A 23,596-nucleotide genomic window follows, 5' to 3' on the forward strand; every position below is an offset into this window, starting at 1 on the left:
AGATGATACGCCCAAAATCTTGTTGGTCTCTCCGGTGAAACTGATCTACAATCTCTGCTGCAGACCGACGAAGCCGCTTCTTGAAACGATCTCTGGGGATTAAAGTTTCACGTTGCACAAAATGGGTTAAAAACCATCTTGTCTCGCTCGGAAAATTCAAGCTCTCAACGTTACACCACAGTTTATACTTAGCTAGCAGTGAAGCCTGCTGTAGGGTAAGAAATACAGTGGACCTAGATAGGACGAGGGTGAGGGCAGGTAGGGGACTTTTGGAGGCCCAGAGCAGCAGCAGAAAGGCACCGCTGCTCCATGGCAGGGATGGAATGCCCAACAATGAACCCTCCACCAATAAGGGAGCAGGACTCATGTGGAGGGTTCAGTGTCGGACATTCCATCCCTTAGTGCCTTATTATTGATAAGATGCATGGTGTTGCACATATATCACTTGACCACAACAATCCATGACTTTTCATTTGGGCTGTAACCAGATGGAGCATCACGATTTTCCAAACAATGGTTGGAGGACTGGAGACACACTGCGCAACACACGATCCCTCCTGCTGCCATACAGTCACATCCCCTCCTCAACTTCCTTGCTGGGACAACCCAGCTTGGTGTTGCATCAACCAAACCAACATGCATTCAGTTCCACTTCCAGCAGTGCCTTCCTCTGGTGCAAAATCCTTCGGACAGAAGCGCTGCCTTCAGTGGAAGGGTCTCTGTGCCAGAAGGAAGCACAGCCGTTAGGGGGGACAGCATTCCTGAACCCAAACACACTTCAAAAGGTGCAAAACAAGCAGGGTTTATTTACTAGGAAAGGATACAGATGGCAAACTACTTCGACGTTTTGATCACCAGGGAATTAACAAAACACACTCAGAACTTTCAACAGAATTCTAAAGGTCTCTGGATTGCTTAATGGCAATCTTCTGGTTGCTGATGATATTACTAGCCTAAGAGCACTGATAGAGGTGCTTACGGTGTTAAACCCCCTAACATTTACTTCATTGTTCTGCAACCCTTACATTAAATCTGAGAACTGTTCAGTTGAAATTATCTCTGGGTTACCCATCCCATATCCATAAGGCCTGACTGGACTGTAACAGCACTGTAACTAGCACACTTGCTAACTGGAGCCAGAAAGTGGAAAAATGGCTACAGACAAGGTTTGCCAAGACAAGTCTTGGACCCAGCTTGACCGTCCCTCTCCATTGCATTTCTAGGATATGGGAGATAAGAAAGGAAGCCAAGTCAGAGTCGTGGAAGAAAAGCAAAGTCCCTCTTCCACTACAGAATTTCCCAGCTCATTGCATTTTAATCCATACTGAATTCTGTGCGGTATATGGGCCATGTTCCCCCAACCCATCCAATTACCTATAGCGTAAGGCTGATGTTCAAATGCATTCATGTGCACTTTGGGCAAAATGAATTATGCGTATTTCAATCAGCGAGCTGTGACATGAAAAACCTTTGCTTTCTATTACAAAACTAACGAGATCACTAGACCAGCATACTTCTCACAATTAAGATTTTCACAGGAGGGGGGGGTCGATCCCCTCGGGAATGCGGCCGTTTTCCGCAAACACCCTGCCCCCTCCCCACAAATCACAACTCTGTTTCTAGAATAAACTATGCTACGTAACGTGCTCAGTTCTGCCTAGAAAATCTCAAGCGCGACAAAAATAGAGTTAAACAGGCTTTTACATCCTTTAGAGCCTCAAGTCCAAGACTACATCTGTTTTATTTGATACTCAAACCCGGCGTTAAAACAGCTTCATTTATCACAACATGATTGTAAGCAGACAAACCAGGCTGTCTGTTTCCAGATAGCGAAAGGAACTGTTATTAATCACAATTATAGGGTGAAACGCTGAAGAGGAATTGCATCAATATTCGCCTTCCCCACACAGGAAGTGAAAAGCAGCGCTGAGAATGTCATGACAAGGCCTGAAGGTCAGTAAATAATATCAAGGAAAAAAAGGAACACAACCAAGTTGAATCACAAACAACAAATTCTATATCTCAGGAATCAATATTCACAGTGGAAATTTAATATAAGGAATTAGATAAATGCAGCAGCAGATGAGCAGAAATATATTGCAAGCTTTTATTCTGCATCCGGGGAGTATCCACCATAGATGATGGGGAAAGCCCTAAGCGCTCTGGGATTGTTTCCATTACGCCTTGCATTTGTTCAAGGCAATTATCGCACGTTCAGCCTTCTCAACAGTATCAGCAGCTTACTGGACTGATGAATGTTTAGTAAGCTAGTTCTAATTTAACAGCTGAGGAAAATCAGAGGGCCTGCTTGCTGCTGCGTCGTATTCTGCAACCTGAGCATGGCTTTTTAATTATCGAGCTTCTTTTCTGTGACTGCATGCATTTACATTGGTCAAATCAATAATCGGAATACATCTTTAGGAAGTTCTACAAAGTGTTTTATCAGCAGCCTCTTAGACAAGCCCTTTTCCCTTTCGGATTTTAGCTCTGCTTAAGCCTCATCTTTCCCTTAGAAAAACTGGAGTGTTTTATCTTGCCTGGATACAACTATCTCAGATCATACAATAGATCATCCCTGATAAAGACAACACGGAACCTCCATAGGCTTTGACCATCAGAAACCATAAAAGGAGGAGAACTCAAAGAGGTCGTTGCCACTTCTCCTTTGTTGCTGCAGTCATCTGTGCTCTGAAGAGTTGGGGGGGGCACCCTCAAGAATGGGGGGGGAGAAGAAGAAAGAAAGAAAGTAGTAGTAGTAGTTTGGATTTATATCCCCCTTTCTCCCCTGTAAGGAGACTCAAGGTGGCTTACAAGCACCTTTCCCTTCCTCTCCCCACAACAGACACCCTGTGACATAGGTGGGGTTGAAAGAGTTCCAAAGAACTGTGACTGGCCCAAGGTCACCCAGCAGGAATGTAGGAGTGGGAAAACACATCTGGTTCACCAGATAAGCCTCTGCCACTCAGGTGGAGGAGTGGGGAATCAAACCCTGTTCTCCAGATTACAATCCATCTGCTCTTAACCACTACACCACACTGGCTCGCTGCAAAGTGAATGGAGTTGCTTCTAGAAAGAGAAATTAGCAGTGGGGATGTGAATCAGAAAAAAGATTTTTCAGATCCAGATTTCATAGTGGGCATAATTATCAGTGTTCTGCATTACGCAGGTCTCCAATACTGCTTCAGTATTCAGATAATTGCAGCGGAGTTGGTGCTGCCTGTCCACTAAAGAATCCCTAAGTTTCAAGTGAATTGGACCAAGACAGCCAAATATATATGGGCCCCGGAGAAAGGCGCCCCTAGCTATGCGCCACTGTTTCCAAGGGGGAAAAAATCCCATGCTTTCTCTGGGACAAAGAATAGCCGAACACACAAGAGCAAGCAAACACTGGTCAAAACCCTCCCACAATAGAACCAACAAGCCCAGCGAAATCAACATCAAACCAGAGAATCCCAGACCGATGTGGCAAGCGCCACACATCCAATGTCAGACCAAAAAACTCAAGCCAAAAGACTGAAGCAAGGGAAAGTACAGCCCAAACGAATCAATGTCGACCCACAGAATCCAAACAGAACTCACGGCAAATGAGGCAGCAGAAGATCAACAGAAACAATGTCAAACAAGAGAATCTCAGCAGAAGCAAACTGGCTTCCACCCCCCCACCCCCGAGATTTCATTTGCCTGGAAGAGATCTTGCCCTTCCCTCTCCCTCCTGTTGCCCTGAAAACCTGCAAAAATAACCCCCCCCCCCGCTCCCACACACCAAATGTGGTGCTTTAAAATATCAATCCTGGATATTTCCAGGAATAGTTGGGATACTAGTATTGACTGGGAATATATAAATTATATCTGGACTATATCCCCCAAATATTACCACTGATTTGGGGTATATTTTCAGACTGGATATATCCAAACAGACATCTCCAATTAGCAGGTCAAAGCTGTACCACAAGTAATGATTTGGAGAAGAGCCCATGCATGAACAGAGAGGGCAACCTCTGCACATACCCTTTTTTTTTTAAGCTTCAAGGTCTCCTTAAGAGTGGGTTCTTGGAGGTGAATCAGGAAAATAAGATGCAGCAAAGATCCTCTCCCCTCATGCTTTCTTAGGATCTAAGCCAGATAAACATGGCGTCCCCCTCTCATATTTCCACTATGATTTGAAACAGCAGGGAACCATAATCCATGGTAACATTTTACAAATTAAAGTAGACTTAATACCCTGTTTCCCTGAAAATAAGACATCCCATGAAAATAAGACGTAGTAGAGGTTTTCCTGAAGTGCTAAATATAAAGCATCCCCTGAAAGTAAGACGTAGCAAAGTTTTTGTTTGGAAGCATGCCCGTTGAACAGACCATGCAGCTGTGGACTGGAAAAATAAGACATCCCCTGAAAATAAGACATAGTGCATCTTTGGGAGCAAAAATTAATATAAGACACTGTCTTATTTTCAGGAAAACATGGTAGTTGTGTTCTCAAATTATGCTCCTTACACCAATTGTACCTCCACCTGCATCCCTTTCACACAAGCGAAAAGAACAAATACCAGCCAATAGGGGTGGGGGTGGGATTAAGTCTTACAACCTAGACAAGTTTTTGGAGCCTCTCGGTGATAAACTGTTCTTGCTTGCAGAACCAAAAACTCTCTAGTGTCTTATTTATCACAAGGGACCGAGAAAAACTAGAAGTGCAAAGTAATACAGCAATATTAGGGTTGACATCCTGCCTGCAAAACAGTATCTGTGAACACTGTACAGAAAATTAAGTACAAAGCAGAGGCGGAGCCTCAGACACAAACATACCTCCATGATGATGTGACAGGCTCCCTCCGTTAGCAAGGATTTCTTCCCTGGCTGTGCTCTGAAGGAAAGAATGCTGCGTTATTCATCAATCCAGCTTTGGCTGAAACAAGCAAGACAACCCCTTTCATTCGCTTCTGCACTAACAACTAATGCAAAATCAAGGCTGTTCAGACATCCCACAGAATGAACTTCCACCTGCAATTCTAATAGTCTCTAGGATGGTCACTTTTAACACCTATACTGAGGGACAAGCTGTTAAAACTTGTGAAATAAAACCAGTGCAATACTTTTCATGGGCTGGCTAAGGTACAGAATTTCCCCAAGGAAGAGGAACCTTTAAGAATGCCATACCACTAAGAACTGCACATTTAGGAAGCGAACCATCAAAGTATAAAACTGATGTCTGAAACTAATTACTGATGGATTTAAGAACGTAAGAACATAAGAAACAGCCTGCTGAATCAGACCAGAGTCCATCTAGTCCAGCACTCTGCTACTCGCAGTGGCCCACCAGATGCCTTTGGGAGCTCTTGTGGCCTGTGAATTTACTACATGCGTAGAAGAGTATGAGGTGGGAACATCCCCTCCCTCACCCGCTAGACCTTCTACTTCTGCTGCCATTCTCATCCTTTCCGGCTGCCTTATTTTTCATCGTCCTGCCAGTGGACCTTTCGACAATGTTTATGGGATTCTCAAGCAACCCTGAAAATGGCAGCTGAGTCTGGCAAGACAACTTCCAAAATCTAATTTCCCCCTATGTAGCTTGAATTTTTGTTTTTAAATCATACTCTCTCTCTTTTTCAATTTACAGATTTTTATCACCCTGGGTTCACCACCTGATTTGTAATAAACCCCAACCCTTTCCTATTTATACATAGCCTCATTGTGAAGATTTTTCCGTCCGTGCTCTGGGGCCATGCATATTGGTATATTGCCATAGTCACTTGTCAATAAAGTGAGAGTGATACATAGGTATGTTACCTCAATTTCTTCATAAACGTGAATAGGGTCACTTATTCCTCTGTAGTTAAAGCCCAAATAGAAATACACGCAGGCACCAGCGTCGTAGGTCTGCGTCACCCTGTTGTGTTTTAAAAAAAGAAGTTAGATAAACCACATTCCTCTGAATAAATGCTACTTCAAGATTGAGCACAGAAAGGCTGGATCCAACCGTTCCATTTCCATTAATGGCAGCCCTTTCCTCCAATGGAGCACCCTGGAAAGCTCTTTTCCCCCCAAAACAGAGGAACACATCATTTGAATCTAGCGACCATTTTCTAGCTACTATTGGATCCAGCTACTTCATTTACCCCATTCTTCTCCCCAACGAGGATCCAAAGTGGCTTACATTGTTCTCGTCTTCTTCATTATATCCTCATAATAACCCTACAAGGTAGGTTTGGCTGAGAGAGTACGACTGCCCAAGGTCACCCTGCTGCTTCCATGGCAGAGTGGGGATTTGAATCTGGGCTTCCCAGAACGTAGTCCACAATTATCCACAATGCACTGACTTGACAGTTTTATTGCCTCATTCTTAGATTTACACTACTAATCAATTCCATTGCAAAAGGGAGGCGCCATTAAGAATTAAGCCTTACCGACAGGTAGCGAAAGGGGGGAACTGAACACCTCTCTCTTTGCATTCTTTTACTATTCTTTCCTTGACATTTCTGCAGAGGTCTAGAACCCTGAAAAAGAAAAAGAGAAACAAGTACTGATCCTCTCTGTAGTAGTTTCCCTCTTTCAGCTTCAAAACATCCTCTTTTCTGTCAGAACTTCACCCCGATTACAGCCCTGTACCTAATAACAGAGCTGTGCATCCAGCTCCTTCATTTTAACTGTAATTTCCCTGCTGGAAAGTCTAAATGCACATCTGCACTGAATGCGGTCCAGGTGGCCTGGGTCAGGCACAGGTTGAAAATAACTAAGACGGTAGATTAGACATTCAGTAAACATACCAGAAACTGGAAATGAACAATTGCACAAGAGAACAGTTCTCTTCAAGTTCTAAACACAATCCAGTACATTATTCTGGAGTTTCACGTTCCTTATTGCACATTCCACGTCAAAAATATTATTATTATTTTATTTATTACATTTAATAGACCGTCCTAGCCCTGAAGGTTTCTTCTAGAGTTATAAGACCAGCAAGAGAGATCGACTGGAATGGTTTTGGGAAGACAGAACGAAGAGAAGAAACATTTCATTTGCTCATCCATGCTAAGGTTGAAAAATGAATGCATTGTCAAAGGCTTTCACTCCTGGACTTGGGTATGTCACTGTGATCCAGTCGTTTTTGTTCGCAAAATTTCACCCACATCTATGGCTGGCATCTTCAGAGGCAGATCACAGTAAGATGTATTTCTCTCTGTGACACACTGTGAAACACATCTTACCTTAAAAAAAAATAATAATACTGTGATATACCTCTGAAGATGCCAGCCATAGATGCAGGCAAAATGTTAGGAGCAAATACTACTAGACCCAGCCATATAGCCTGGAAAACCATAACAGCCAGTTGAAAACTTTGTTCTCAAATGTTCCCCTTCTAATTGTTGGTTCTCGAATACAACTGAATGGTTTAATTAATCAAAAACGCAAGATCTTCAGTTGCTAAAACAGGCTTCAAATTGACCAAATACAAAATCCTGTCTTCCTTTAATGATACACTACAGCGCTATACTACAGACCGCTACCACATTAGAACATTAAACCCAAGACAAAAAGCTCAGAAAGGTAAAAGTAAAAAACAGGTCTGCTAAGAGAGGGCATCACTGAACAGCAAAAGCATTCCTTTTACCTGTCCCAAGGAACGGAGGTCTCAAACGATTCTCCTATTAAATAATAATCCATACCAAAGTCCTGTTAAAAGTAACCAGAAAAAAAATGTTTCAGGTTAGTGTTTCTAAAGGTTATTACAATTCCATAGGTTTAGAGAATGGGTCTGCAACCTGCGGCTCTCCAGATGTTCATGAACTACAATTCCCATCAGCCCCTGCCAGCATGGCCATGGCAGGGGCTGATGGGAATTGTAGTTCATGAACATCTGGAGAGCCGCAGGTTGCAGACCCCTGGTTTAGAGACTATATTTGGAGGGAAGATCACTAAGGAATTATTTTAATTTGTCAGCCTGGATCCAATGATCCACTCATGCAAGGATTACAATTTTTCCCTGATTCTCCCCCAGGATCCCTCAGATAATAGTCAGGCAGGTTAAGGAGGTGAAGAGGTGGCGAATTTGCTTGGCCTTCCTTTTTTTTTTTTCAGAGTATATCAAAGTTTATTAGTTAAAAACAAATAACATAACAGTGCTTATAACTTCCACAACTTATAACTTCACCTTCCTTTTCCTATTGGTAGAAGTGCTCCAAGAAGAGACAGGCAGGGCAAATTTGCCCCTTACCTTGTACTGCTAGCTATCCTAGGGCAGGGGTCTGCAACCTGTGGCCCTCCAGATGTTCATGGACTACAAATTCCATGGCTGGCATGGGCTGATGGGATTTGTAGTCCATGAACATCTGGAGAACTGCAGGTTGCAGTGTTGGGGTGAGCCAGCGAACCCAGCAGAGTCTCAGACAGTGCACAGGGATGCCTGCGCCATCTGTTGCCCTCTGGGCAAGCAGACTCACCGGTCACAAGACCCCCGTGACTCACGGGTCACAAGATGTCCTGGACAAAGGGACAAAAGGTGCCTACCCCCAGGTATGGATTAGGCCCACACAGGAACGTTTCCTCCCGCACGTACGCAGCCCCTATGAGTCATGTATTGTGCAACATTCTCCCGCTCTCCCGCCTTCCCAAAACCCTAATAAAAGGTGCCAGGGACCCCAGTTCGGCAGAGTAGCCAGATCCATGGATCACGCTATATCGCCACTGGCTTCTCTCCACCGGATGATATTGCTGCGTCTCGTCTCTTCATTGCGTTGTCCGTAACGACTTCATTGCAGACCCCTGGCCTAGGGCAATTCAGTAAGCCTGTCACCCTTATGTCACAAAGATGATGCCAGCTCCCACAATTCTAGTTGCAAGTTAGCCAGACTGGCAGGATCAATCCAGGACTGTTATATTACCTTCCTCGGATATCTCTTTCTGCCACTATTGCCTCCTGTGGCTCTATTTTAATGCTAAACCACGCAACTGGCAATATAAAAAAGCCCTGCCAACTGGACGCTGTGAGGTCTACTGTGAGATTGTAAAAGCATGGCATCTGATACCTTCTCTTGGACAAGTGTGAAAGCAATTCTGTGTTAAAGGAGCAGGTAAAACTCTGTCTGGCAGAAGAACTCTAAAGAACTCAGAAATTATTATTATTATTATTATTTATTTAATTTGTATACCGCCCGATCCCCGAAGGGCTTGTGGATGTTTCTCCAGGAGAATGCGTGTCTTAGGAATACATCATATAATGGAAACTTACACAAACCCACAGCATAAAATGGAAACTATATACTCCCCAAGAGAGTGGAAACTTATACTCACACACAAAATTTTGTTTTTAAAGAGACCTACCCGAAGGTAAGCGATGACAAATGTTAACATGTAGCCTCTCTGTCCGTTGTCCTCTCCAGCGGCCAAACCTCTACAATTTGAAAGGGTAATAAAATATCAACACAGAGCCCAAGAAAAAGATACCCACAGCATGAAACAGTCAACAACAATAATGTGTCAAACCATGGTATTTGGACAGATTCAGAAATTCATTCTGAGATGTAACTGGTTGGATCCAAAGATGCTGTTCTGCGGAATGGCCCTTCGGTTAACTGGTGTGTGTGTGGGGGGGGGGAGTTGCCAGTTCCTCCCTCCCACTATGGCCTCGTGTTGTTTGTGAGGACTGCCCCTGACTCCCAAGAGCAGAAATCCAGTGGACTTGCTGACTGGGGCAGGAGAGCCTGCTCATGGTTCTTGGAACCTCTGAAAGCAACCCCTTAGATTTCCTTTTCTTTTTAAAATGACAATTGGTGTGTCTGCCAGACTTTGCTTTCTTAACTAAAGTATCGAAAGAAGCAGGCAGCCCACGGTGTAAGGCAGGGGAGAGACTCTACTATTTGCTAGCAATAGACAGCAGCAAAAAAACCCTTACTTAATGTTTTACTAATTTGGGACTTGATCGACTTCCTGGTACCAAGGAGCTGACTTCCACAAAAGTAGCAAGAAGGAATTTTGTATATTTAGATGTAAAAAATCATGATAGCCAAAATCAAGCTCTGAACACTGTAAAGTAGGTTTGCAGTTGTTACCCACCCCTGCTTGCTTGCAACCGAAGTGAATTTGGACTGGCTATTTCCATGTGTTTATCACATTCTACTGAGCCTTCCAGGGTGAGAGATCTCTTAACAGCTAGTCAGGCATGTAGCATAATATGGTTACAGACAGTCATGGCCGGGGAGCACAGCGGGTTTCTTGGGTTGCAGGCTGTGCTTTCTTCCACTGCCAGAGGAAACAAAGAATGCCGAGGCAGCCAGTCTCAGGAAATACCTGCTAAGTGGGACGGGCTGTAAGGCTGGTCGAGAGTTCACTCTTCCTTGAACAGGAAGTAACCTTTAAAAATGCTGCCTTGAACTCAGTGGAGCATTTCTGCAGGCAGGATGATTTCTGGCTACAGTGTGTGACTTCCTCGTCTCCTGCGGTAACACCAAACACTGCTAGGAACAGCATTTGGATCATGTGAACATGCTAGGAACAGCATTTTGATCAACAGCATGTGAACAAGGCAAGAAAGTCGTACTCGAAAGGCAGAAATCCTTCCAGCTGTGGATCCAACTCACTGGCAGCCACTGGATCCAACTTGCAGGCTCCTCTATCTTCCTAACTGCAAAGTGGCTACAAGGGTGTGCACAAACATTTATAAGCAATCGCACATTTCAGAAAGCCGTCTGCTGCTACTGTTTTTTCCTCCCCATAAAACAGGTCTACATTAAGACCGCATTTATGAAAGGACACCTTTGGCCCTTCTACACAACGTCACACGCTGCAAATGGTTAAGGGCAGCAAACCTCTATTCATTTGCAATGAAGCAAACCACCAATACAGCAACAGTTACTTGACAAATAATTTGTTTAAGTGGGAAATGAAGCCGTGGCCCGGGCAATGTTTTCACCTGGTGGTTTCATTGATCAGCCCCCGCAATCAATCAAGCCACATGGACGCAAACCGCACTATCATTACTCAGTTTGTTATTGAAGTGAAATGTTTTCTGTTTCTTTGTAACGGCACAGAGCAATCAGTGACAGGAGGTGGGGTACAGATAATCAATCAAGCTCTGCTGATTAAAGGCAATTTCCATCTAAAAACAGGCTTGCTCCCGTTGCAGCTCTGATCAATAACACACAGTATTATCCCTTCAACCTTAAAATACGGATTTCCCTCGGTGGGTTAGGGATCAGTTTGTTTAATGTCACAAAAGTGACTTGCCTGAGTTGCAGGAAAACAAGGAACGGCTTCTCAATAGCCATAACTTGACTCTTGATTTAGGCATTTACTTCTATTGTACATTTCATAGCGTTTTAATGGCTATTAGCCAACAATGCTACAATGGGAAGGTGGGGCATAAATAATATTTTAAGGTATTACAGTATGAGGGGGGAAATATATTTTCTTCTGATTGCAGACGCTGGCAAAAATGTACACACAAAAAAAGCAAATGGAAGTTACTATTGGTTTCATCTTGTCAGCTGCATTCTGACCCATCAGACACTGACATTTTCTACTCCTTTCTAAGGCTTCACGCTGACTTTCTGAAACAGTTCTATATCACTGAAAACCCCATGACTTTAATAAAAGAGCAATTTCCATTCCTAACCATACAAAGATTTCAAACCTTTCCCCCCAAATTTTAAGCATTAGAAGGCAAAACTCTTAGGTCATACCCAAATTTTGCAGCGATATCATAAACTTGCTTTTCGTGCTGAAGGACCTTCTCTCTGCTGCCCTCAAAAAGCAAGGTAGCAACACATAATATGTTGGGATCAAAGCCTTTAAACTGCGGAAAGAGGGGGCAGCTTTGTTACACACAAGTGACGTGCAGAGCAAAATACCATTCCCCCCCCCCCATTTAATCTTCCTCTAAGTGATACAAAAATACAACAATATGTTCATTTCCACCATACTTTTGTTTGATGTTACTAGTGGCAGATTTCAAGGGCGTTTGAGGTGGCCGTGACTTGGATTGCCCTGAGGGGCGGGACAGGCTAGCCTGCTCTCGGAAGCTAAGCAGGGTCAGCCCGGGTTAGTAGCTGGATGGGAGACCACCAGTGGTGGGATCCAAAAATTTTAGTAACAGGTTCCCATGGTGGTGGGATTCAAACTGTGGCGTAGCGCCAATGGGGCTGGGCGGGGCACGATGGGGGCAGGGCATTCCTGGGCGGGGCTGTGGCAAGGAAGCAGCCGCTGCGCCGGTCCTTGGGCGGGAAACGAATGCACGCAGGCGCAGGCTGCCACGCACGACGGTGCACCTCCTGCTAGACTGCTTCAAGTTCTGCGCGCTACTGCTGAGAGGAGGGGCGTAACTAAGGCAAAAATCACGTGGCAAAATCACCAATTAGTAACCCCCTCTTGACATACACAAATAATTAGTAACCTTCTCTCGGGAACCTGTGAGAACCTGCTGGATCCCACCTCTGGAGACCACCAAGGGAGTGCAGGGTTGGTATGCAAAGGCCAGCAGTGGCAAACTACCTCTGAATGTCTCTTCCCTTGAAAATCTCAAGAGCGGTCGACATAAGTCAGCTGTGATTTGATGCCCAAAAAATGTTAGCATTTTAGTTGCTTCACTGCCTTTATTATCCCCTATAATATTGATTTTAAAAATCCTTGTAGAACTCCTTAAGTATAGTGGCTAAGAGTGGCAGTCTAATTTGGAGGACCGGGTTTGATTCCCTTCTCCTTCACGTGAGCTCTGAGGACCAGGTTTGATCCCCCACTTCTTCAAGTGAAACCTGCCGGGTGACCCTGGGCTAGTCACAGTTCTCTTCAAACTCTCTCAGCCCCAACTACCTCACAACATGCTTGTTGTGGGGTGGGGGTGGGGGGAAGGAAAGTCATTTTAAGCTGCTTTGAGACTCCTTACAGGAGAGAAAAACATGATACAAAAACCAACTGAAAATTGTGATGTTTTCAGCTGTAGGAAACTTCCTTCCCTGAGAAATGCGGGGTCTGGTCCAGATTATGACAGGACCCACAGGAGGCAATACCTCGGCCTATCTCCAGAATGCTGCTTTCCTGAGCTGAAATGGCCTGGGGGAGGGACATTTGCCCTACTGCAGTGCTGCATGTGAAAGAGAACAAAACCCCCGAGGGGTGTTGCATGGGGTAGAAAGCTAACACCTCTTCTTTCTCGCTGCTATGGGATCAATCCAAATCTGGCCCTGAGTTTTTTGGGGGAGAAAGTTCCTCATCGCTGCTGTGTAGCTGCGAAGAAAGCAAATTAGGTCACAGGCATCAAATCATATCTAGGTTGAGCCTGAGCTTTGAAGGGGTCAAATATTAAGTCCTCCCCCTGAAAAAGGACCATCACATTCAAAAATATTTTCCACCCTATATACCAATTTCTCTTAATGTGAATCTTTAGGCATTTTCCAATCATCAAATGGTACGCCTGGGGACATTCTAAGTAAGAAGAGGTCAGGAATGCAAGCCTACAATTCACATTGAGAAACCTCTTAACTGCAGTGCTGCATACAACCATCAAGCTAAAGACTGCCACCATTTTACTTTATACATCGCTACAGGATTCCAAGAGTCAGTGGATGCAATGAAATAGTTTCAAGGGTTCTGCAGCTGCTACTACAATTAGGGGGGATGAAGAAATGAGATTCACGTTCTCAGAACCTTTTAAGACAGTTCTACGCCCATGGGGTTCTATGGGGCATGACCAAAGTTCTAGACTTGGGTGGTCTCTTTGCCTCCCTACATCTCAGCTTAAATCAACAAGTGAATCTGGCAATCCTATAGAATCCCTTCCATGGCCAAGGAGATCCTGCTCAGACAGATATATGACTTTCCACCCGGCAACAGAAATTCTAGTCTCTCCTTCCCTACCCTGTGAAATTCTTTAAGCACAGCTGGCAAATGCATCACATCTGGAATATGCTTTTCCCTCACCTCTTTGCTTTTTGCACTGAGAGAGACATTCTAATCCTCATTTTTTTTAAAAAAAACCATGAATGAATTCCATCAGGGTAAGCACTGTGAGGATACACACCGAACAGCACAGATAAAATAACGAGACTAAACGTTAAATACCTTTGTGATGTAGAATTTTTTCAACCCATCCAAAAGCGATGTAAAAATAGAAGCAACCTGTGGTTTAAGAGCATGTCCTTGGCAGGGGGGTAGAAAAAGAAAAATTTGTAAGACAGCAGCGGATATCAACAACAAAAACCTGAAAACAAGACAGGCTGCTATTAACGTCATGTGAGAACACCGAGCCCTCTCTGTGGACTCCAGTCAAAAGTGCTCCCACTTGCGCCAATCTAGATGGTGGGCACTGTTGCAAGGGATTTGAGGCCAACTAGACACCTTTGTACATATATGAAAACACACGAATATCTATGAAACTAAATTTCTGGGTGTGCAGGCATTCAAAAAAGGAGTCGCCGTAGATCTATTCCACATGGAGACCCTGTGCTTCGCACCATGCAACAGGCATCTTTGCTTCCAGTTCCAAGATAGGTTCCAGTCCCCATGCTACAGGTGGGCTGCCCCCCTCCGCCCCCCCCCCTTTCACTGCTGGCTATTTAAAGTTCCACTTGTATTTTTTTTGTAGCCACCTTTGCACTGCCACTTTTTAGAAGAAGTTCCTTTGTGATGCCACAGGCATTGCCAACTGGCACAGCTCGTTTCTCCCTGCAATTGCCAGGAGAGGTTTCTCCGGAGGCCAGATCTGAAGAGAAGATCACAGGCCTGCTGAAAACACTGGGGGACAATTTTCACTTAATCTACAGCAGCTGGCTTTGACTGACAGGACTGATGGAGAATGAAAAGTTTTCCTCACCTCTAATTCCCCACTCCCCCCCCCCCCACTGTCTGATCAAGGAATGTCTACACATTTCCAAAGAAAGAAGGCTTTTTGGGGGGCGGGGGACGAAAGTGCTTTATGCTGATGCATTGCTCATACTGTAGACCCCCCACACCACACACTTTGCTGCTCCTGAAGTCCAGGAACAAAACAAGGGACATACATCAGTGGGCTACAGCAGGAGGGAGAAGTAGGAAATTTCCGTACCCCTCACCACTGATCTAATCTAATCAGATACAAACCCAACATATGTCAAGGCTGATGCAGCTGGAGACGAGGCCAGAAGTTTCCTGTTTATTGCTCCTACTTCCAGCTCGAGAACTCTAAATGAAAGATTGGCATGACCGTCTTGAGCCAAACACCTAATTCTCTCTGCCTACTCTGCATTCCCAAAAGGATTCCAAATGGATTTTACAGGAGCTGGCTAGTGCAACTGCTGACATTTTACGGCACCTCGTTTTTGGCCTGCTTTCAATTGTTTGTGTCTAAGGCTGTCACCTAATTAAGAAATCTTACACCAGAACTCGCAGGAGCTTTAACTGATTAAACAGGCACTCCTCTGCGTAGGAATAAATCACTAGCAATGAAGGGGCAACAAGCTACAGTTTTTGGATGCTTGTCTACGGGTATCCTAGTAGGCACCACCTTGGAAGAGGCGAAAGGGAATCTTTTTCTAACCAGGTCCACACCAACGCAGTTTTGGTAAACATTTATATTGCAAAAATGCTGCCCTTCCCTATGCAAAATGGCACCTTCAGACTCTAATCGATTGGCGTTAGAAGCATCCTTAATCAGGGAACCTTTTCATTTCATTTCCTTCCTTTTTCATTTGCATTTCTTATTGAGATCAAACAAGTTAACAGCACAGTCTGCAGTCAAGTTCAGCCCTTCTAAACGTCAATGAATGCAACTCTAACTTGAAATGGCCCTGTAAATGCTGCGGTCCTGGTTATGTGTCTTTAAATGCCTTTGAATTTTATTTCAGCTGGCTTCAGAGGAAGAGACAGAAAATAAAACTTACTGTTCTCTCTGTACCTGAGGGGCAGATATTACACCAGCCATGTATTCACTCTTCTATGTAATCAAGACCCAGCTGCCAACTACCTCCTCCTTCCCCTTAAAATCTTGACCCAAAATGCTGAGTTAGTGCATTGTTCTGCATTGGAGCAGAGAGGCTGGGATCCAAAGAGCTAGTGGGACTTTCCTTTTTTTCTCTGAACTTCACATTTTTCTGACTTAACAAGTTAGGACTCTACAATTTCAAAAGTGGTTTCCTTGGTGCAGTGGCGTAGCGCCCAGGGGAAAAGGGGGGTGTCTTGCACCGGGTGTGCGCTAATGCGGGGGCATGGCAGGGACGTAAGGCACACATGTACCCCGGGCACAGTTCCCCCTCGCTACGGCTCTGCCTTGGTGTGGGATCCTGATGCTTGAGAAGCACTAGCCCAGTAGTTCTCAACCTGGGTGTTGCGACCCCTTTGGGGGTCGAACGACCCTTTCACAGGGGTCACCTAAGACTCTGCATCAGTGTTCTCCATCTGTAAAATGGATAAATGTTAGGGTTGGGGGTCACCACAACATGAGGAACTGTATTAAAGGGTTGCAGCATTAGGAAGGTTGAGAACCACTGAACAAGCCCAAAACTTTAAAAATTGATCATCCTTTCTTTCAATGGCTTCCATGACAAAGTTGCCCTTTGTCCCCTCTCTTGTTTATATTATGTCACACAATCACAATAACCTTTATTGGCATTAGGTATTAGACAGTGGTTATGTACTATGTTTATATTATGTCTTTACTCAGTATTTCAAGAACTAAGACACGGTAAGAGGATTACGGGTGTGAAGAGTTTTTGCAGATGATCTGGTATTTATTTCAGAAAATGCCTTGAAGGGAACAGAATTACTAATGACCAAACTGAAAGAATTCGGCATGGAATTGGGTTTTACGATCAATACACAGAAAACAAGGATGAAAACAAAAATGTGAACATGTAAGATCAAACAGATTTGATGAATGCAACTGGTTTTAAGATTGAAAAGATGGTAAAATATCTGGGCGTTTGCTTTGTCAAATATGAATTGTATCATTATAAGGCATGGAATGAAGTTAAAAAGGATATGTCAAGATGGGATAAATGGAAATTGTTTTTGTTGGGAGAATATATGCGATCAAGATGAATGTTTTGCCCAGAACGTTACTTTCGTTTCACGCAACACCCATCTTCAATCCCTTACCCCACAGTTAAGGGAGGTCCATACTGGCCCCTCCCGGTCAAAGTATCTTACCCGTTCACGTCTGGCGTAAGATCAGAAAAAACAAACATCAAATAAGAAGTAAGAACTTACCGAATTGAAACTGTTCGTTGTCCATGAGGCGAATGGATGCAGGAGCACATCTCTAAACAGACAAAATTGTGTATCAACGGAAGTTAAATTAAGAGAACGTTACTGAGAAATCTCCCCATATATTCTCCCTAACACCTCAATGCCGACTTCTACACAGAATTTTTTCATACAAATAGAAAAGTACATTTAAGACTCATTCAGTGAAGGCATGGATTAAAGAAATCTAAACATGGTGTGTAAACAGGCGCATTATATTACAGTGATGGGAAACCTTTTCGAGACCGAGTGCCCAAATTGCAACCCCAAACCCACTTATTTATCGCAAAGTGCCAACGCGGCAATTTAACCTGAATAACCCCCTTGAGCAGGGGGCAGCCTGCTGTAGCCTCCAGCAAGTCCCACATTCTCCGCTCTGTGCCTCTCTAGCATCTCTGTCGCCTATGCCCCTCCCCCCCCAGGCAGCAGCCACCTGGAGCACAGGCACCAGGCCAGCCTAGATGTGTGTGTATGTGGGGGGGGGGGAATCGGGTGCCCAGAGAGGGCTCTGAGTGCCACCTCTGGCACCTGTGCCATAGGTTCGCCACCACTGTTACAATATATTCAGTCAAAATGTGATCTTTCATAATGTATTTTTTATCGACAGCCTTTGAGAATGGGCAGTTTAAACATATGACCAGGGGTGGAGCGCTCATGGGGACATGGGGGGTCACATGTCCCCAAGCGCATGCCAGCTGGTCACGTGGGGGGGCCCTCCCCTCGGCCCCGCCTGGCTGCTCCTTCAGCCCAGGGGCAGCCCGTAGCAGGCTCCCGCCATCTAAGGTAAGTGGGGCGCAGGGGTGGTGGAGGGGGTAGTCAGAGTAGGTGTTGCTCTGGGCACCATTCCCCCCCCCCCCAACATCTCTGCATATGACACATGCCCTGCATATTGTGTCGGATTATCAGTGACAGATTTTTGGAAGTACATGGACTGCCATTAATAAATGGAAGTGATAAACCACAATCATTTTAGAAAACCACTTTCAAAACTGTATGCATCTCTGGATATCTAATCTATCGGCTGACTTCACAATAAACGTTGGATTCCCACCTCCATGTGTTTAGGTTTTACAGCTATGCCTTGTCTACAGTCCACCTTTATCAATTCGAGGTTTCCATTTTTGGGGAAAAAAACAACCAGAAAAATAATTCTGTTCTTTAAAAAACAGAGAAAATAATTGAATTTTTAAATGTAATAAAAACACAGCCAACCATCCCAACACTTCTCGTAGGCGGATTCAAGTCAAAATGTAGGGCTGTTACAAAAATTGTTACAAACACAGAGGAGATACTGCTCTGGTCACTGAAACGTGGGTTAAAGGATTAAACGACATTCTTTCCCATGGGTGTAAACACATTCAGCACTTTTGTGAAGAAAGTTCCACTCTGATTAGTTCATCAGCACAAAAGGAGCCAGGCACTGAATCCTCAAGGGATAACTAATTACAGTACTGACAGGAAGGGAGGAGGTTTTAAATCCCTCTGTTTAAGTTTGTCAAGCACCTGGTCTGAGTCAACGTATTTCGAAAAACGTGTCCACAGAATTTACACTGCATATTTATCAAGCTTCGCCTGCCTACCAGTTATGCAGAAAGTATAGGGATACACCCAAACACAAACGTCAACAACTGATCTACTTCCAGGATCGAACGGATGTCAAAACAGCCTTGGGAGTAAGCTGAATCAACAGGGTAGGGGCCAGTTGGCTCAACGTGTTGCTGGCTGCTAGTTCCCCCTCCTCCCAAGCCAGCGGGGCCACTAGGACCTTCCCACTAACCTGAAGGCAAGTCTGCCCCCATCTACTACCGGTACTCTTCCTTGCAGCCTGAGGTCACTGAGAGAAGAGGAATAACACAAAAACACTCCGGGAACAAAGGTGTATAATACTTTCAACGAAGGGCTAGCTCCAGCCCCACAAGTAGGAAAGTAAGAATTGCTTATACTATCAAAAAAGTGCATTCAAACCTGGAACTCTCCTTCCTGCATAATAACCAGCCTTTAAAAAAATGAGCTTAGAAAACAAGCTACAAAAACCCATTAAGCTAACAGAAGAATGCATAATCAAATTTCTAAGAACGTGAGTGGAATATTACCCCTTTAAATCCATTTCTCAACCCTACAAAGAAAATGTAGGCAGACCGGAGCATGCCCTCTAGTGAAAGTATTCAGATACTGCTATTTTCTTCTGAGAAAGATCACTGAAATGCAACTTTCAGATCAAAGATACGCTACCTGCTTTGCGACTTCTCTTAAACAGGCCACCCCTCTTTCGAAGTTTGGAAATACGACAGATCCATACTTTTGGTATTCAGGGACTGGTCGGATTTTTATTGTGACTTCTGTTACCACTCCAAGGGTTCCTTCATAAAAAAAAGGACAAACATTATTTGGTTGCAGTGGTTAAAAGACTGACAAAATTGCACTGTGATTTCATATGGAAGATACAGAATATTTGATAGCGCGTATGTTAAACAAGTTTTGAAAATTGTGAGTTTAGTCCATTTTTTAAAAAAGAAAACACTTTCCCATTCTAGAACCTCTAAAGAGTTGTACACTGATAATGTATATTCTTCAAAAGGTGACAATTACCCTTCTGACTGCAGGAACGCTCCAAACTTCAAAGATCAAATATGACTATAGGTACAAAGTAACTATACTACAAGCTACCATAATTGTAGAATGTCATAGTTTGCCTTAGAACCTATGGTAAACTTCCACTAACTGAAAGAAAATGATTTGTGCCGATTCCCTCTCCAACTACATGCACTATGGCCCCTTCCGCACATGCAGAATAATGCACTTTCAATCCACTTTCAATGCACTTTGCAGCTGTGCGGAACAGCAAAATCCACTTGCAAACAATTGTGAAAGTAGATTGAAAGTGCATTATTTTGCACGTGTGGAAGGGGTCTCAATTTGCCTGCCACGCTGTTTCTGAGAGCCCCGTCTCCTAGAAGTGGCTCCTTAGGAAAGCATTTTGGCCTGCCAGAGGAGGAAGTCTGTCGGCGGGATGCACAGATTTAGCTTTTAGACCTCTTGCTCTGTCGCCCCCCTCGAATCCTATAAGCGAGGGTATGTCATGGGCGGAGCTTCAGAGAGTTCAGTGGGATGCTGCATGGGCGGGAGACTGGAACTTTGTGCTAGTCACGTTTAACTGGGTCCCAACAGAAAGGACACCTGATTAAAAAGCAGCAGTTAGGCCCAGTTCTACAATGAAGTGAGAAAGAGGCACGATTCCAGGAAAACGACAAATGAAAAGAATGCCAGACTTTGTAGGGGAGCGGCAGATGGGCTCATGGAGGTACACAGTTATCCTGTGACAGCTCTGCTAAGAATATGGGTTGAATCCCATTATATTTTTTCAAGACCGCCCATTTGCCCTATATCCCATAGGGCTTTTATCTATGCAGGCCTCATGATTCCAAGTGTGGCGTGATAATCCAAGAAGGCTCCCTCCTTCCTTTTTTACTTGCACGAATGATCACTGGATCCAACCCCATGTTTGGATATTTAATGTAGGTCACCACTGGGGAAAAGCCTAACGTACTATCTCAGTTCAGCTACCACACAAGATCTAAGGCCCCTTCTGCACATGCAGAATAATGCACTTTTAATCCACTTTAAATATACTTTGCAGCTGGATTTTACCATGCGGTATAGCAAAATCCACTTGCAAACATTTGTGAAAGTGGATTGAAAGTGCATTATTCTGCATGTGCGGAAGGGGCCATAGTTACAGAAGCTTTGCTATAGCTCAGTGTAATGCTGACCTGCTAAACCACAGGGCTGTTGCTCCACTTCCAGTTGCCAAAGCATCAGGGGCTAGAATGCTGAGTAATCAAAAGATGACCAAATAGTTCATACACAAAGATCTGGCAGAATGCCTGACATTCAAACCATGATCAGGACATTAAACTGTAGGGAGCAGCAGTGGCGTAGTGGCTAAGAGCAGTGGCTAAGAGCAGGTGCACTCTGATCTGGAGGAACCGGGTTTGATTCCCAGCTCTGCCGCTTGAGTTGTGGAGGCTTATCTGAGGAATTCAGATTAGCCTGTACACTCCCACACACGCCAGCTGGGTGACCTTGGGCGAGTCACAGCTTTTCGGAGCTCTCTCAGCCCCACCCACCTCACAGGGTGTTTGTTGTGAGGGGGGAAGGGCAAGGAGATTGTAAGTTCTTTGAGTCTCCTACAGGAGAGAAAGGGGGGATATAAATCCAACTCTTCTTCCTCTTCTTCTAGTTAGCACAAGCCACGGTTTGGTGTGACTTGAGTGAAGCCAATGAGTCTCACGGAAATCAAAACAGAATATGCTACAGCTCAAGAGATGTCTGAACTCCACTTACATTTTACATTTCAGATATATTTAAGGTTTTTTGAAAAAGTGGTACCCCCTTCCCCCAAGGAGGAACCCAAAATGGTCTATGAAAAGAAAAAAGGTCTTACATCATAAAATATTATTATAATATGAACAAAAAGCCAACAAATCTGAGCTGGTCAGGATCCACCAAAGTGATTTATACCCTAAGGTGCAAGTCCAAGCTAAAGAGGCAAGAGCCCTTTAGCTTATATAGTTACAGAGAAGGAGAGAACAGATAAGCGTAAATTGACTGCCACTGCTCCAAGCAACTGATGCTCACCTAGCTGGCCTAGCTATCAATCTGTTAGAAACCTTCTATCATAATTTTTCCTTTTATTCTTAAAAAGAGTTCTAAAAAGTGGTTGTTGTGGGTTTTCCAGGCTGTGTGCCTGTGGTCTAGTAGATCTTGTTCCTAACGTTTCACCTACATCTGTGGCTGGCATCTTCAGAGGTGTATCACAGAGAGAAGTCTGTTACACACTGGGTCTGGTCTAGTCTAGTCTGTTAACACACTGTGTCTAGACTAGACACAGTGTGTAACAGACTTCTCTCTGTGATACACCTCTGAAGATGCCAGCCACAGATGTAGGTGAAACGTTAGGAACAAGATCTACCAGACCACAGGCACACAGCCCGGAAAACCCACAACAACCAGTTGAATCCGGCCGTGAAAGCCTTCAACAGTTCTAAAAAGGCTGGCTTCAATGTAGGAAGTTAGATTTCAAACCGCTCTGCAAAAGAAACTGTGTCTGTGTGTATGCAAAGACTGAACTTGCACCGTTTCTTCCTAACCTTGACTTCAAACTGAGCAGTTCAGACTCCAAAAGCTTCTCATTTGTGATGGACCTTGGATCAAGCCTAATGTCCATGGGCATAGGGACCTGCCGCTCTGGATGAAACCACCTAGTTTTCCTCCCAACTGCATGAGCAGGCACTGCATCCAGCCACGAGAGGAAAGGGGTGGTGTTGTGCATGGCTCCTGCTTAGTGAGGTTTCAGCTCACATTTCTTGAGACTGCAGGCTAAGGGGCAGAAAGGCACGTTGGGGGTGTAAAGAGGTCTCCTGATCCCTGGGAAGAGCATGGGCAGAAAAACTAGTCTGTTCCATCGTATGGAAATCGGGCTGCATTAAGGGGCTGCTACCTACCATAGCCTGGATCAAGTGTTAACACCTCCATTTATATACCTTGTTAAAACAATCAAAATTAATTTTATTTTCTGAACATTTTCAGCCTGTGTATCCCCTAGCGCACAGGTGTCAAACTCACGGCCCTCCAGATGTTATGGACTACAGTTCCCATCATCCCCTGCCAGCATCATCCTGGCAGGGGATGATGGGAACTGTAGTCCATCTGGAGGGGCGCGAGTTTAACACCTGTGCCCTAGCGCTGTGGGGATAGGGTGGGATATAAATCCAGTAAAAATAAAAATATTCACCTTTGACTCAGCTACCAACTGCAAGTAACTATTACAATAGTAACCTAGGAAGATGACTTCAGGTTCTATGAAGAACTGATCCCAGTCACATACGAAGGTGCTGAAGAGGTTTTATTTTACATGTACACACAACTTGGGCCGGGAGGCCCTAACTCCAGCAGCCATCTCAACAACGGCCAATAGATTCCCAGATGCCGCTAGGACGCAGATTGCCTCTCCTCCAAACATTAACTCTTTCTTAACTTTATAATTCTGTGTAACTCTTTACTGCAGCAACAACCACCTTCAGGAACCCCGCAGCCTCCCTAGTGCGGCAGATAGGAGCCTACCCATACAGCTGTCCTAGAAGTGCGCAGTTTACACAACACTACCCGATAAACAAGGCTGGGATAGTTCTTTCTTTCCCCCTGAATAGCTTAATGGGTGTTTAAAGGTCACAAAGGAGACACTACTCCATATAGTAACTGCACACAATAAAGCCTTGCTATACTCACCCTTCCAGCTGTAGCTGTAACAACCCTAAAGCCAGAAAGGAGAATAAGCTTTGCCTGAAGCGCACTCCGAATTAAAGGGAGCCATTGTAGAAAAACTGCACTCACGGCT

At 44.4% G+C, this 23,596-nt stretch overlaps 1 protein-coding gene across 1 annotated transcript in view; it reads right to left on the reverse strand.

Annotated features, from left to right (window-relative positions):
* The window catches only part of AGPS (alkylglycerone phosphate synthase), a 58,069-nt gene that overhangs the window by 7,440 nt on the left and 27,033 nt on the right, over positions 1–23,596 (reverse strand). The window contains exons 11-19 of the mRNA XM_048484774.1: positions 19,432–19,559; positions 17,164–17,215; positions 14,044–14,120; positions 11,670–11,782; positions 9,313–9,382; positions 7,604–7,665; positions 6,402–6,491; positions 5,785–5,884; positions 4,804–4,861 (exon numbers count right to left, since the gene is read on the reverse strand). Of these exons, the coding sequence (XP_048340731.1) occupies positions 4,804–4,861; positions 5,785–5,884; positions 6,402–6,491; positions 7,604–7,665; positions 9,313–9,382; positions 11,670–11,782; positions 14,044–14,120; positions 17,164–17,215; positions 19,432–19,559 (750 nt within the window). The remainder of the gene's footprint in view (positions 1–4,803; positions 4,862–5,784; positions 5,885–6,401; positions 6,492–7,603; positions 7,666–9,312; positions 9,383–11,669; positions 11,783–14,043; positions 14,121–17,163; positions 17,216–19,431; positions 19,560–23,596) is intronic.

Source organism: Sphaerodactylus townsendi, linkage group LG02 (genome assembly GCF_021028975.2).
Source record: "Sphaerodactylus townsendi isolate TG3544 linkage group LG02, MPM_Stown_v2.3, whole genome shotgun sequence".
Classification (NCBI taxonomy): Eukaryota; Metazoa; Chordata; class Lepidosauria; order Squamata; family Sphaerodactylidae; genus Sphaerodactylus; species Sphaerodactylus townsendi.